Genomic DNA, 15016 nt, shown 5'->3' with positions numbered 1-15016 from the left:
TATTACAAATGTTCAGCTTCTGATTTTTAAGAATTTAACGGTAAATCGCATATGGGCAATTATATTACTCAAATCTAAAAAAGAGGAATAATAATATAATAAATTAACAATCATTTGTCATAAACTCAAGAATTTTGTAGAACAACGACTTTTGGGGGAAACAGTATTTTAATGCACTTAAAAACTTGACAATGGATGGAACCGAAGCGACAATCTTTATCTGGTAACTAAAATATCTTTTGGGAAAATACACATGAAAAATATACGACCTCTGCGATGACTATTTCGAACACGATAGAAGCTACACAAGTAGCACCTCCAGCAAGGAATAGCCGTCTGGATATTTCAATTGGGATCCAAAGGGTCGTTCACTAATATCGTAAGCATTTTTTCATTGTTTTTCGGACCCCTCCCCCCTTTGCAAGATTTTTCCCATATAATTTTATTTTTTGTTTATATGAAGAGTTAGAAAATGACAGACCATCCCTTCCCCCATATGTGCTTACGTAATTATTGAACGACCCCCAAACAAAAGGCGGAAATACGGAAGGTGGAATCACAAAAAACAGAAGTTTTTACACATGTAACAAAATGCGGAACAAATCAAAAGGCGTAGTTACAAAATGGATTTTTAGATTTGACAAAACCAAAACACTGTAATTTAATCGTGTCGTATATGTATATATATATATATTAGCTTTGCTCCAATAAAAGCAAACAAAGAGAATATAGTCCATAAGCTACAGCGGGGTATACTTTTATACAGTACTAGTTTATCTGTGGACGCAGTAGCGCCCGTGCCAAGTGTTTTTTTTCAATCAAAATTTTCAACGTCTCTTGTCTGTGATTTTTTTCTTCAAATGCTGTGTCTGGTTGTCTAAGGTTGTCACTGGTTGTGTTTCCTGCATCTGATATTAAAAAGAATTGAAGTGTCAAATATTTTATTTTTTGTGAGAATTTCCCCGCGTGCTGCGTCTGGTTGACTAGTCACCGGACAGACAAAAAGGGCTATTATATTTCTGACTACTTTATTTGTGGACGCAATAGCGCCCGTGGCAAGCGTTTTTTTTTTCAATTTTTAAGAGTGATATATACTTTTCTGCATTTAAAAAAAAATCAAAATTTTCAACGTCTGTTGTCTGTGATTTTTTTCATCAAATGCTGTGTTTGGTTGTTTAAGGTTGTCACTGGTTTTGTTTTCTGCATCTGATAGTAAAAAAATCAAAGTGTCAAATATTTTATTTTTTGTTGGAATTTCCCCGCGTGCTGCGTCTGGTTGGCTAGTCACCGGACAGACAAACAGGGCTATTATATATATGATGGACAAAAGAAGCGAGGAAATTAGTGAGAGCATCATCTTTACTGGATTTTAAATTCCATCAACGGAAAAAAATAAATAAAATGAAAGCAAGAAAGGTACTGAGGGTCGTAGGTTCGAGTTGCATCGAAGGGAAAGTGGTTACCTCCAATACAATTTTCAAATCAAAATCTTCCACATAATCTACATATTCATATCTGAGTTTTAAGAACATTATAAATTAACGTTCATGTCGGGTGGTTTAATACCCGGAACATAGGAAATTATTGTTGATTGAAGAAAAGTATTTTTTTTTTGTTAAATCGGGGAACTGATCCGTTTTCCATCTCACTGAACTCACATATATTCATCAAATCGCAAAACAAAGAAATACAGCACCAATCTCGTCACTTCTTTTTGCTAACAAGCGAGCTCACAGTAGATAAAAAACACAAACATAAGAAACAAACCAAATTCTTTTTCATTGCTTTGTTTTTGATGGAATGGGAATAGGAGCTATGGATTGTGCGGCCGGTAATAAAGCTAATCAGTTCAGTGTGTGTTTTCTCTTGTGATTTGAGCAAGTATGTACAGTGCGTGGTGGTATGTGTTTTGGTCGTCGCGAAATAGTTCTGTGTTGATTTCACGATTGATCGTATTTCGAATAGCAAGCAAAACTGTCGCGTGATCCGAGATATTTTGTTTTGATCTGTACGGTTCGCTTTTTATTTGTATTTCATATAATCCCCTCCCTTGGATCGTATCACTTACCAAAGTGAATCCAGATAAAATATCCTATGCAACTAACAAAATACCACATCCCGTGACAATCGTGGAGATGCAGAGGTGTTCTCGGTCTCTAGTAGCAACGAGAGTCGAACTGACAATCCTACCTTTCCAATATGACCGTAAGGACGTGGCTGGCGTCGTTATTGACTTAAAATACGTGGGCTTCTGTAACGTGTACATTGAGAATGGATAGCAAATCCCACGTTCCATTCACATGGTTATCTGTGCAATTTCACAAGTGCCAATCAATCACGGAGTAGCAACTACGAATTATACGGTCATAATGCTCAAGCTCATTAGAGTGGGGGCGCAGTTGTATGAAAAAACGCAAACTTCGTCCGATCAAGTGAGATCCAGGTTTTTCTGAATTTTGGGACCCCAATCAACTGTGCAAAATATGGGCTCGATTGGTTGCGACCTCGCATGCCGCATCGCGTTTTAAATTTACATGGAGATTAATATGGGAAAACGTACTTTTTTACATTTTTACTATTAGCGGCTTCAATTTATCATCAATCACGTGACTCAATACGTTAGCATATAGTCTGGAAAATGCCGAAAGACTTTGCCGAAGAAGGTACGTAGCTGGAAGGCCTACAAAAATGTTATTACGTTTCGAAAATTGTTTGTTCAAACCATATGCAAGAAATCAATGATTCTGCCAGCACTACCGGACGACCTATGCATATCGAAGGGCAAAACCCATCTTCCTTCTTGTCGCATTTTTTTCTTAGTGAAATGATTCCGGATAGCTCCCATTAGCTCTAAAGCCCTATAAGATCAATTATTTTGGAATAACACTCAGTAAAATTATTGGTCTACGTAGTTCGGCAGTGCTGGCAGAATAAACGATTTTTTGCGTATGGTTTGACCACTCAATCTTTGAAGCGTTATAACTTTTTTCGTGGACGTTCCAGCAACGTGCCTTCTTCAACAAAGTTTTTCGGCATCCTTTCGGTTATACTTTAACGCAATGTGCCACTTGGTTTACGATGAACTGAAACCACTAGTAGTAGAAATGCAAAAACATACGTTCCCCCATACTAATTTCCATACAAACTTCAAACGCGATGCGGAAAGCGAGGAAGCAACCAATAGGTCCCAAATTCTGCACAGTTGTTCAGGACCCAGAATGGCTTCGAAAAACCATTGATTTGAAAAAATGATCATGACGCCCCACTCTAATGCTCATGCTCATGCTCATGAATGGAAATAGGAGCAATGGGATGAAGTGCCAAACCGTTCCCCTATCTAGGCTGTGCATATGCACAGCACATGTTTCGAAATGGACAAATTGATATGAAATTTGTGAAAAAGAATCCACGTGAAGATTGAACAAATCAAGCATCCGAAAGATGTTCAATTTGCAAAAAAAGAGCTAGCTGTGGTGGAGGGTGGTACTCGGATTCTGATGGCTTTTCCGCAAATGTGACCTTTAAGTGGTCTTGTTGCGTAAAGGTTATCACGCCTATCTAGAGAGTAGGAGGTTGAGGGTTCGAGTCCCTGCAAGACACGTGGATTCTTTTTTGCAAATTTCATATTAATTTGTCCATTTCAAAACATATGTTGTGCATATGCACAGCTAAGATATTCAACAAAAAAATAATTTTCGTACGGCCAAGTTGCCAAATAATATGCAATTAAAGAAAAGTATGATCATCGGATACAAAACCGTTATACCGTAACATTTAAAATGTTAACTTTATCTGTAAGGGTTCTTGAATATTCCGCATAAAGGCTGCTGCGAAAACCTTAAAAACCCTCAAACTTGTTTTTTTTTTATTTATTTATGGATCCTGTACACCTCCGGTGGTGCAAAGGGCCGACTTGAAAGATCTCCATCCTGAGCGATGCCCGGCTATCGCTTTAACCTGTTGCCAGGTTAGATTTCGGTCGACTTCTTTTATTTCTTTATTGAGGCTTCTCCGCCATGAGCCTCTGGGTCTGCCTCTGCTGCGATGTCCCGCTGGGTTCCAGTCTAATGCTTGCTTACAGATTTCGTTTCCGCCCCTACGTAGAGTGTGGCCGACCCAGCCCCACTTCCGATCCCGAATTTCTGTTGTTATCGGCCTCTGGTGACAACGACGATGGAACTCGTTGTTTGAGATCCAGTTGTGAGGCCACCAGGCCCGAATTATATACCGCAGGTATCTATTAATGAACACCTGCAGCCGTTGAGTGTTCTCCACTGATACACACCATGTTTCGCTAGCGTATAACAGCACAGATTTCACGTCAGAGTTGAAAATTCGTATTTTGGTGCGTTCACTTATCTGCCTGTTTTTCCAGATATTTCTTAAACTCGCAAAGGCAGCCCTTGCTTTCTTGATCCGTGCGCCTATGTCGATCTTGGTACCGCCGTCTGACGCCATTTGGCTACCAAGATATTGGAAGCTTTCAACATTCTCCACTGGTTGCCCGGCTACTGTGAAACTGGAAGGAGTCACCGTGTTTACATCCAACGATTTGGTTTTGTTGACGTTGATGACTAAACCTGCTGAGGAGGAGCGATCAGCAAGGTCGTTGAGCTTACTCTGCATATCAGAGCGCCGTTGCGCGAGTAGTGCAACGTCATCCGCCAATTCGAAGTCGTTTAGGTGCTCCATGGTTATAGGCTGCCATAACAGCCCGCGGTTTGGTTCACGGTCAATCGCATCTACCAGAATCTCATCGATTACGATGAGGAACAGTAACGGTGATAGAATACATCCTTGCCTCACACCAGCTACGACCCGGATAGGGTCGGACAGGACCCCATTGTGCAGCACTCTACACGAAAAGGCCTCGTACTGTGCTTCGATGAGGCCGATGATTTTCTCAGGAACCCCCTTGCGTCTCAGGGCGCCCCACATATTCTCGTGATTGAGACGGTCGAAAGCTTTTTCGTAGTCAATGAATACCAAGTAAAGGGACTCTTGGAATTCGTTGACCTGCTCCAAAATGATGCGGAGCGTGACAATATGGTCCACACAGGATCTTCCGGCACGGAATCCGGCTTGCTGCCACCGGAGAGTCGCATCGATCTTCTCCTGAATCCGGGCTAGGATAATTTTGCACAGAACTTTGAGAACGGTACACAGCAACATAATGCCTCGCCAGTTATCGCATACAGTCAGGTCACCCTTTTTGGGCACCTTTACTAAGATACCTTGCATCCAGTCGACCGGGAAAAATGCGGTGTCCCAGATATTATGAAATAAACGATGCAGTAGTTGAGCGGATGTCATGGGGTCAGCTTTGAGCATCTCGGCTGATATGCGGTCGACCCCTGGGGCTTTATTCGATTTCATGCTTTGGATGGCTGTTTGAATCTCTAGCAGTGATGGAGCTTCGGTATTGACGCGTGTTATACGTCGGATCCTAGGCAGATCATGCCGAGATGGTGATGACCTGGCTGGCACTTGAAAAGTTGTTCGAAGTGCTCGATCCAGCGTTTCAGCTGGTCAGTTGGGTCGGTCAATAACTGATCATTCGCGTCTTTCACAGGCATTGTTGCATTCATCTTCGCCCCGCTTAAGCGTCGTGAGATATCGTAGAGGAGGCGAATGTCCCCGGTTGCGGCGGCTCTCTCTCCTTCGTCGGCCAGAGAGTCTGCCCACGCTCGCTTGTCCCGTCGACATGAGCGTTTTACTTCCTTCTCAAGAGCCGTGTATCGTTGACGGGCTAAGACTTTGGCTCCTCTGGTTTTCGATCGCTCTATCGCGGCTTTGGCTTCTCTTCGCTCCTCTATCTTCCTCCAGGTCTCATCGGTGATCCATTGTTTTCTCTGGGTGCGTAGTTCGCCCAGATTGTTCTCGCTGGTGGCGATGAAGGCATTCTTGATGGCGGTCCATTGGTCTTCCACGCTGCCACCTTCCGGAATATCTGCAGCACGCGTCTCCAGTTCTTCAACGAAGGACCGTTTCACCGTGGCATCTTCCAGTCGGCGTGTGTTGAATCGTCGTCCAACTCTTTCCTCCTGCCGACGAATCCGCGCAATGCGCAGGCGTATTTCGCCGATGAGGAGGTGATGATCAGATGCGATATCGGCACTACGTTTATTCCGTACATCAAGAAGGCTCCGTTTCCATTTTCGGCTGATGCAGATGTGGTCGATTTGATTTTCTGTAAAGCCGTCACGGGAGACCCACGTGACCTTGTGAACCGGTCGATGAGGGAAGAGCGATCCCCGATCACCATGTCGTTATTACCACAAAATTCTGCGAACAGCTCTCCGTTTTCGCTCATTTCTCCGAGACCATGGCGTCCCATAATGCGCTCATGGTTCGAGTTGTCGGATCCGATCTTCGCATTGAAGTCGCCCAAACAGATCTTGATATCACCCTTCGGAATTCTATCTACGACGGCATTGAGTTGACTGTAGAAGTTCTCTTTGTCTTGCAGATCGGCAGCATCGGTTGGCGCATAACATTGGATTATAGTAAGGTTTCGGACCCGTGTTCTAAATCTGGCAACGATTATCCTTTCACTTATAGGTTCCCACTTCATAAGCGCAGAGTGTGCCTGAGCGCTTAGTAGGAAGCCAACTCCGCGATGCCGGGGAGCGTGTTCACCTCGTAAACCAGAGTATAGCAGAACTTGTCCCGACGGCGTTCTGTGTTCTCCAAAGTTTGGCCAACGGACTTCACTCAGTCCCAGGATCTCAAGCTTCATGCGGCGTGCCTCATTGGCAAGTTGTGACAATTTACCCTGCTGGGCTAGGGTTAAAACGTTCCATGTTCCTATTCGTGTCCGTTGTTTCGCGCTAAGAGTCGTCGCCGTAAAATCAGTCCGTATTCTTTCATTATCAGATTCTCGAACAAATTGATGTTTCGGGAACAGTAGGTTGTTGGCCCAAGGTTCCCTATCCACCGGGATGGGGCTGCCATCTTAGGTATAGCTTCCGGGGAATAGCATTTCATACTCAGCCGCTGGATGCCAGAACAGACGCTGTTGGAGCCGCACCTCCTTGGTGGACAGACGCTCGATCAGTCGGGTCAAACTTGTTTCATGAGTATTTATTATAGGTACATGATGCTGAGATAAGCCCATCTTCGGGTGACTCCTACTGTTCTTACTGTTTTAGATTCTTAAGTGCTCTTACAGTTGCTGTGTGATTTTTGATGTATCCGTGGAATATGAAAGTGCACTCTTTGGTGAACGACAAACCACCTTCGATGGGCTTTTCACATTAGTTAGTCAGAAAACCTGGATCAGATGACAACAAAAATGAACCAGTGCGGAGATGGGTGGATAGCTGTATTCAATTCGCTAACATGTGTCGGACTGTCAATGGTTTAAAAATTGAATACGGGACGAGGCTTTATTTATGCCATCTTCGTTAACTGAACAACTCCGAGTCCAAGGTAAATAACCGAAAGCTATTAGCAAAGTGTTGACAGGTCTTGACCTCGAATACATGTCCCTTGTCCATTAAAATAAGGGTAAGATCGGTCATGGGTGTTGGAAGAAACGCCAATTTTCTTGTTTTCGAAGTCCTTTTTATATTTGAGTTTTCTGCAGCAATCACCAGCCAATGGACCGATACCGACGCCATCGAATTTTCTGCAATCACCATGAGATTGTGCTTTATAGTGTGGAGAAAATTATTTCTCTCTTATATCTTCCTTTTGTGAATAATACTGGTCTTGAAAAGGACCGATTAATTTCCAATTATGCTCCTTTCCCGCCAAACTAGTCGTAAATTGAGGAAAAATCTCCCTTGAGGGTCAAATTTTAAATACGACACATTCAACCTTCTTTTGTGTAAAATGGTGGTCTTGAAAAGGAACCATTTATTTTAATAATTCGCTTTTGCTATGACTATGGCATGCGAGGAAATTTCGCTTCAATGCTGCTGCCACCGAAGACGAATTTTCTGCATCCAACCTCAAAACCTCCACCGCTGCTGATGGCGGAACCGCATCCGATACCATCGCTCTGCAGCCTCGGGAAAGTAGCACGCTCGGGGGCCCATTAGCTTCACCCCTTCATTAATCGTTGAGGGTGCACATCACACATTACAATTAATGAAGTGGCGGGGCAAATGAGCTTTTTCCCTGCGCGCGTGGGCAAGCATCGGCATCAGAAGTGATCGTCAGGCCCATGTCTCGAGCGCGGCATTTCGATCACGAATCCATGCAGAGCGGACACGACGGTCCAGCTACGGTTGCAGATCGATGGCATTGGTTGTGGTCCCAGTGGTACGCCACCAGCAGCCGCGGAGGTTTACAGCACGCGAGTGCGTCCAAATTTCGACAGTAAGCGAGCGCTCAGTTTCAAATTAGATAGTAGCCAGTCAGTGACGGTGATGGTAACGCGTCATCATCGGAAGCCCGTTGTCAACAGCAGCACGTGATGGGTCACGCGCTTCATTGTGCCCCAGCTTAACTCAGCCAGTGGTTTCAGATCACTATGAAGGACAGCCTTTGTAAAATACGTAATGTGGTGGATAGCGAGCTGGTTTTAAAGAAACAATGTGTAAAATAAGATTCACTTACCATTTTATCCTGGAAGCACTGAACTATTACTCTCGCTTGGTCGGAGAATGAAATTAAATTGAAGTAGTCGTCATCGCCTAGCGTATCCATGATGGCGGAAGCAGTAGCAACTGCAAGCTGGTATTCTTTTCCGCTCATGGACCCCGAAGAATCGAGAAGAATCATCTGCAATGGAAAATTCGTATATCCCCAAATGTACACCTTTGGTAAATACCCCAAAAAACCTACCACATCCTTCGGCGAAGAAGCCGCCTGAATGAACCAATCCTCCGTTCGAAAATCACTGATCTCTTTACTGCCGTAGGACGTTTCCGGCGGCCAAGCTGTTCCGGGGAAGCGTCGCAGAAACCCAGAACTGGATCCAAAATATTGCCACGATAGGGCGGAATCTCTCTCGATGTTGTTTGCAAACAGGGGGTCCAGATGCGACGACCATTTGATGGCGGCTTGCGTCTCGGGGTCTGATGGAAGAATTGGAATTAGGATTACATAATGATGCATTAGTAAATGAAACGTGCAATATTGTTGATTGATCTTATCCACTGAACAAATAAATATTCTAAATTTTTCATGACTACAATCGAGAGGAATACACATAGACAGTCAGTTAATGATTTATCCAACATTGTCTTCTCAAAATCATAGATAGGAGAAATGTGATTCTGCAGATTATTTTAAGAATACAAGAATTTCTCAGAAGCTTGTTACATAATACTTTAATAAGCCTGTTTTTTTTCTACAAAAAAAAACCGAATTTTTTTTTGTGGGAACATAACTTCATATATTTGTCGATAAATCTAATCTAGCAGAAAAAAATAGTTAGTATTCAAATATAAGTGTTTTATGACTAACAAGATGGCTAATGTATATTTTACTATCTGCTTCTTCAAGCATATTGACTATCTCACAATGGAAATCACAGTTTTAGGGAGTTCATTTGCAATTCATTTGAAAATTTTAAAGAATTTTATTTATGAACTGTAACGTTTAAAAAAAATTTCAGAATATCTAAGTTCCGAAAAAAAATCCTTCAATGTTTCTACTTTGCTACTTTTATTTTCAATATTTCTTTGTCTTACATTTCAAAACTCTGACACGATAAAAAAAATGTGTTGAAACAGGATAATAAAATTACTTAGATAATTGCCATCGGTTATACTGCCTGTAATCGCATATTCCACCTTTGCTGGGTTTCCTATTCATATGGGACCAATATGCGATTACAGCCAGTATACAAGGTGAACTTAAGATAATTATATCCCAAAGAGTTTTTCTTCAATAATTGCCATAGTCGCCATTGCCATTGTCGATATTTTAATTAACATAGTAGATGGCATTCAAAGCGTCTCATCCAAGTAAATCAAATATGAAGAATTCGCTTATGTGGAAAAAAGGGCTAGTCTATTATCTTTCGCTACACTAGCCGGACCTAATCACATCATATCACAGTTATGCGAAAGTGTCAAAACATGAAGCAAACTCACCTTCTAGGTTCACCCCGTTCGCCATCAGTACGGCACTGAGGCTAATATTGACCGGATAGCCCTCGAACCGTCGCATGTGCCGCAGCAGCATCTGTCGAGAGCCTTCGGCCAGCCGTCCGTCCGATTGATACTCGTTTATCCGTCTCGCATCGTAGAACCCGTTGCCGTGCGATTTGGACGCACCGCTCTCCGGGTCCGACTCGGAAAGTGCCGCCTGTTCGGCCGAATCCATTATTCGCTGTTTTTCCAATTGCATCCATGTCATCGCCAAGCAGATTGCCCAAGAATGGAAGAAAAGCAGAAAAGTGGAAAATCGCATTAAGTTTGGCTAATCCATTTGCAGTTTTGAAAAGAAAATGTTCCCCGAAGGTACGTGGGCACACAGACGAACGGACACCCACACTGAACTTTGTCCCAGTCCCTTTGGTTGGTTCTTTTATTTATCTTTGCTACGGAAAAGAGGCAACATTTCCTACTACAAACGCTTTCATGTATGAAAAGCAAACATATCACTCGATTCAATGAAAACCATTTGTAACTGAGCATCGGAATAGAGCCAGCCAGCATCACCATCGGCAAATGTATCGTGCTCTCCGTGCCTATGTATGTGACGAAGGCATTCAGCTCGAAAGCACAACTTTAGTCAGTCAGTGGCTACACGAACTACGAATTGGACCATACTGGAAGCGTAACAACTCTGCTGTAGTACACACGTCACGTCGTCGGTGCCGACCGGCACCGGTAAGGGGAGAAGGATGTTGTACTTTTCTTTTAGCTGCTTTTTGCTGCCTCCCACACTTCAAATGGCGAACTTGTCTGTTGTCAATGAAGCTGCATGATGATTCTTCTGTTTTTGTTGCAGATGCGTTCATCAGATAATGGGCCAAACTGTCCCAAATGGGATACACGTCGGAAAGTTTGAGAGTTAGTGCATATGTTCGTGGTGTAGAACTCAAGAAAGTGCTTACAATTCTCAGAATATGTTGGCTTTACGTTCACTTCAAAAGCGAACTTTCCACAGCAATATCCAACAGTATAGATTTGAGCATTGAGAAAATGCCTATGTGAGTATATTCAAAATTTTAAACGATAATGGTATGGCAACAAAGATTGTTTTTACGACTAACATCAGTGCTGTCTCTAAACTAAAAAAAACTAAACCAGGGAGTTTTTTTATTATTCAATTTTTTGCTTGTTTCATCTTTTACCCTTTTAAACTATTTAGTATTTTGATGAAAAATGTTTATGTCTTCTATATCTATAGCTTAGCTTAGCTTAGATTGACTGTTAACTGTTGAATAGTTTTCTCGGGACAAGAAAGCTATTCTCACTGTATATGCCTCGGAGTTTTTTTTAATTCAAGACCAATAACGATGCCGGCCACGTCCTCACAGTCATTTAAGATATGGGGAGGAAAATTAGTTAGATACTCATTGCTACAAGAGACCGAGAAATCATCAGCATCTCCATGACCGCACTGGAAAGGAATAGAATGTTAGTTGGGAAGGAAATATATTGGAAATCGCCTTGGTAAGCAACTAATTATTTCTTTTGAACGACGCCATATTCATGATGATACAGAAACGGAAAAGCAACGCGTGTCTCACGTATTTCCCCGAAGACTGATTCGATATCTTAACTACTTCACGACGACCAAAACACGAACTGCACAACGCTTGTTCGATGACTACTGCAAACCATTGAAGATCGCGCTTATTTCGACCGGAGCAAAGCGCAATATATGCACATAAGCCACGAACACCAGATAGATAGATAATTTATCATATTCACATCGATTGAAACACGCACTTACTTCACTTGTCATAAGACGGGTTTGTACCATCCCATTTAATTCCACCACTTGGTAAAATTAAATGAGATGGTACAAACTCGTCTAATGACAAGTGAAGACATTCTATTAAAAAGCTTAAAATAATTTTCTTAACGCACTTACTTGTTCGATGGCTACTGCAAACTCATGAGCCACTATTCCGACCTTATACCATGACTGGAAGTAGCCGTTTTGTCTCATTTACCCCTGGAATTGTATTTTTCTATGACAGCTACCATTTAAAATCACTAAACTGATTATTTCTGTTTTTTTATGCTAGTTTAGTGGTAAATACGAATGGTATAAATTTCGACCTTGAAAAATGACTGGAAGTGGCCATTTTGCCCCATTTACCTTCGATTTTTTCCTGGAAGTAAGCATATGCGGTATTTCGAAAAATTTCGTTTCAGGTGGTTCGAAACGAAATTCCGCGGAATTTCGCGGAATTTGAGCATGGCGAAATCTGAATTCTTGATTTTGTTTCGTTTCGTAAAATTACAAAAATTTCGCTAGAAAAAACTAGCTTCTAACGAAACAAATTTAGACTTAAGCCATACTGCCTTGTACAGTCGTGTATTATCAAAAATTTCGGCTGCGCCGCTGAACAAAATTATAAAGCTGTTTTCAAAACCTAATGTTATACAAATCTATCTATTAACGCCTACTAATCAATCCCATTCTGAGTCAACAAATACGTATTTAGTTTTCTTCTATAAAACGTTTCCGGTGTTTTGTTAGAAATGTCCACCACTGCCGTAATCTGAAAAAGTGACGTATGCGCCGTTTTACAACATACATGATTTCAATTTTTCTGTTAAAGAGTACGATGAGTACTACTCGTTCCCAAGATTCCCAAAAACATATTAGGATATCCAGGATCCAGAATATATGAAAGTTCAATCCTTCTCATGTCTGTAATTTCTTCTTATCTCAAAACCCCTATTTTTTTTGAGGAAATTCCTTGAAGATTTCTCTTTTCTCCAAGTTTTACTTTTAGACATTTCTTTGGCTATTCTTTCAGAAAAATCTCCAGCATTTCCTTCAAGAATGCATTCGAGAGCTCCTTCAAGACTACATACGGAATTGCTTCCCAAAATTCCACCAGAAGTTTATTCAGAAATTTATGACGGAAATCCTCCGATTTCACTCCATAATTTCACTTGTAAATCTATAAGAAATTCCTTCGGTAATTCTTCTAGGAACTTCCCCGGGCATTCCTCCGGGAACTTTTCCTTTAATTCCTTTGGGATAACTTCCAGGATTTTTTTCGGGAATACCTCCATAAATTCAATAGCGAAATCCTATAGGACTTCATTATAGAATTCTTCTCGCAATTACTTCAGAATATCCTTCAAGAATTCCACTAGAAATTTCTTTAGGAATTTCTCTTTCCTCGGGAATTTTTCCACGGAATTGTCCTAGACTTCTTTCCGGACTTCACTCGGAATTTACTCCAGCCTTTCATTCGGAAATTAATTAGAGAGTTCCTCTGGGATATTTTCCAAGAGCTTTTCCATGAATTTCTTCAGAACAAACCCCCAGAATCCATCCGGCAATTTCTTTATCAATTCATCTGGGAATACTTTCATCTGGGAATTTCTGCACTAATTCCTCCTGGTTTTTTTTTTCGGGAATTCCATCAGATATTTCTCCGGAGATTCCTATAGGAACTTCTCCCAGAATTATTTCAGAACTTCCTTGTGGGAGTTCCTCCGAAAATGCTTGTGGGAGTTCCTTCAGGAGTATTTCCAAGAGTTCAAGGGAAATGGAATTTCGGAAGTTCCTCTAGAAATTCAACCGGATGTTCCTCTGAACATTTCTCCAGGAATTCATTCAGGCTTTCTTTCAGGAATTCATTCAGGCTTTCTTCAAGAACTCATTTAGGCTTTCTTCAGCAATTTATCTACAAATTCATCCAGAGTTCCTCTGGGAGGTCCTTTAAGAGTTCTTCCAATTTATTTTTTAGTTCATCCAGGAGTTCTTACGAGAGTTCCTCCAGGATTTCCTCCGGAAATTCTTCCTGTAGTACTTCAAGAAATTCCTCCAGAAGTTCCTCTGAGAATTCCTCTTATAATTTCTCCGGGAATTTCTCCAGATATTCCTCCGGGAGTTCCTCCAGAAATTACTCTGGAAGTTCCTCTGAGAGGTTCCTCTGCCAGTGAAACTCCCGGAGGAATTCTCGTAGAAACTGCTGGTTGAACTCCCGGAGGAATTCCCGAAGGAACTGCCGGAGGAGCTCCCGTAAGAACTCCCGGTGGAATTTCAGGAGAAACTCCTAGAAGAATTCCTAGAGGACCTCCCGGAGGAACTCCCAGAGAAACTATCGGAAGAACTTCGGGAGCAATTTCCAGCTAAATTTATGAAGAAAATCTTAATGATTTCCAGAAAAAAAACCTGAATGATTTCCTGGAAGAGCTACTGGTGGAACTACATGAGGAATTGCCGGAGAAACTCCCGGATGAATTTCCAGTGGAATTCCCGGAGGAACTCTCGGAGGAATTATCGACGGAACTTCCGGAAAAAATTCTGTAGAAACTTCTGGGATAATTTTCTAAGGATCCCCCGGAGGAACTGCCAGTGAAACTACCAGAAGAATTCTTGGAAAAAATCTTGGAGAATTCATCTTATAGACAAATCTCGTCAAGCTGAAACCTTTGTAGGGGTATGTAGATGGACCATCCTCATCATTATCATAGGACCTCCCGGAGAATTCCTTGAGGAGCTCCCAGATAAATTCTCAGGTGAGCTTTTGGTGGAATTTATATATAAATTAAAGAAGTCTAAATGAATTCCAATTCTGGAGAAATTCCGGGAAAAATTTTCATTAACAGTCGATAGAACTACCGGAGGAACTCCCGGAGGAATGGAGGAGTTCTTGGAGGAACTGCCGATGGAACTCCTGGAAGAATTCCCGGAGGAACTCCCGGAGGAATTTTAGGAGAAGCTCCTCGAGGATCTCCCAGTGGAAATCTTGAAGTTTCCACCGGAATTCTTTCAGGATTTCTTTGAGAATCAATCTATGAATTCCTCCGAAAATTCCATTTTTGATTTTATTTTCGGTATAATTTCTGTATACTTTTTCGGTGGAATTCCTAGAGAAATTCTTTGAAATTTTCACAAGTAATTATTTGAAACT

The 15016-nt window shown here is 41.8% G+C and overlaps 1 protein-coding gene across 6 annotated transcripts in view; it reads right to left on the bottom strand.

Moving 5' to 3' along the window:
- The window catches only part of LOC134212198 (voltage-dependent calcium channel subunit alpha-2/delta-3), a 230429-nt gene that overhangs the window by 46183 nt on the left and 169230 nt on the right, over positions 1-15016 (bottom strand). For all 6 annotated transcript variants that reach the window (XR_009979214.1, XM_062689843.1, XM_062689839.1 and 3 more), the window contains 3 exons: positions 10050-10287; positions 8794-9026; positions 8566-8730 (listed from right to left, as the gene is read on the bottom strand). Coding sequence is in view for 5 of the 6 variants with exons in the window: in XM_062689843.1 (XP_062545827.1) it covers positions 8566-8730; positions 8794-9026; positions 10050-10287 (636 nt within the window). In the remaining variant the exon portion in view is untranslated. The remainder of the gene's footprint in view (positions 1-8565; positions 8731-8793; positions 9027-10049; positions 10288-15016) is intronic.

The sequence above is a fragment of the Armigeres subalbatus genome, chromosome 2, assembly GCF_024139115.2.
Source record: "Armigeres subalbatus isolate Guangzhou_Male chromosome 2, GZ_Asu_2, whole genome shotgun sequence".
Classification (NCBI taxonomy): Eukaryota; Metazoa; Arthropoda; class Insecta; order Diptera; family Culicidae; genus Armigeres; species Armigeres subalbatus.
Note: the sequence above shows the minus strand (reverse complement) of the source record. Positions and strands in the feature narration are given on the sequence as shown.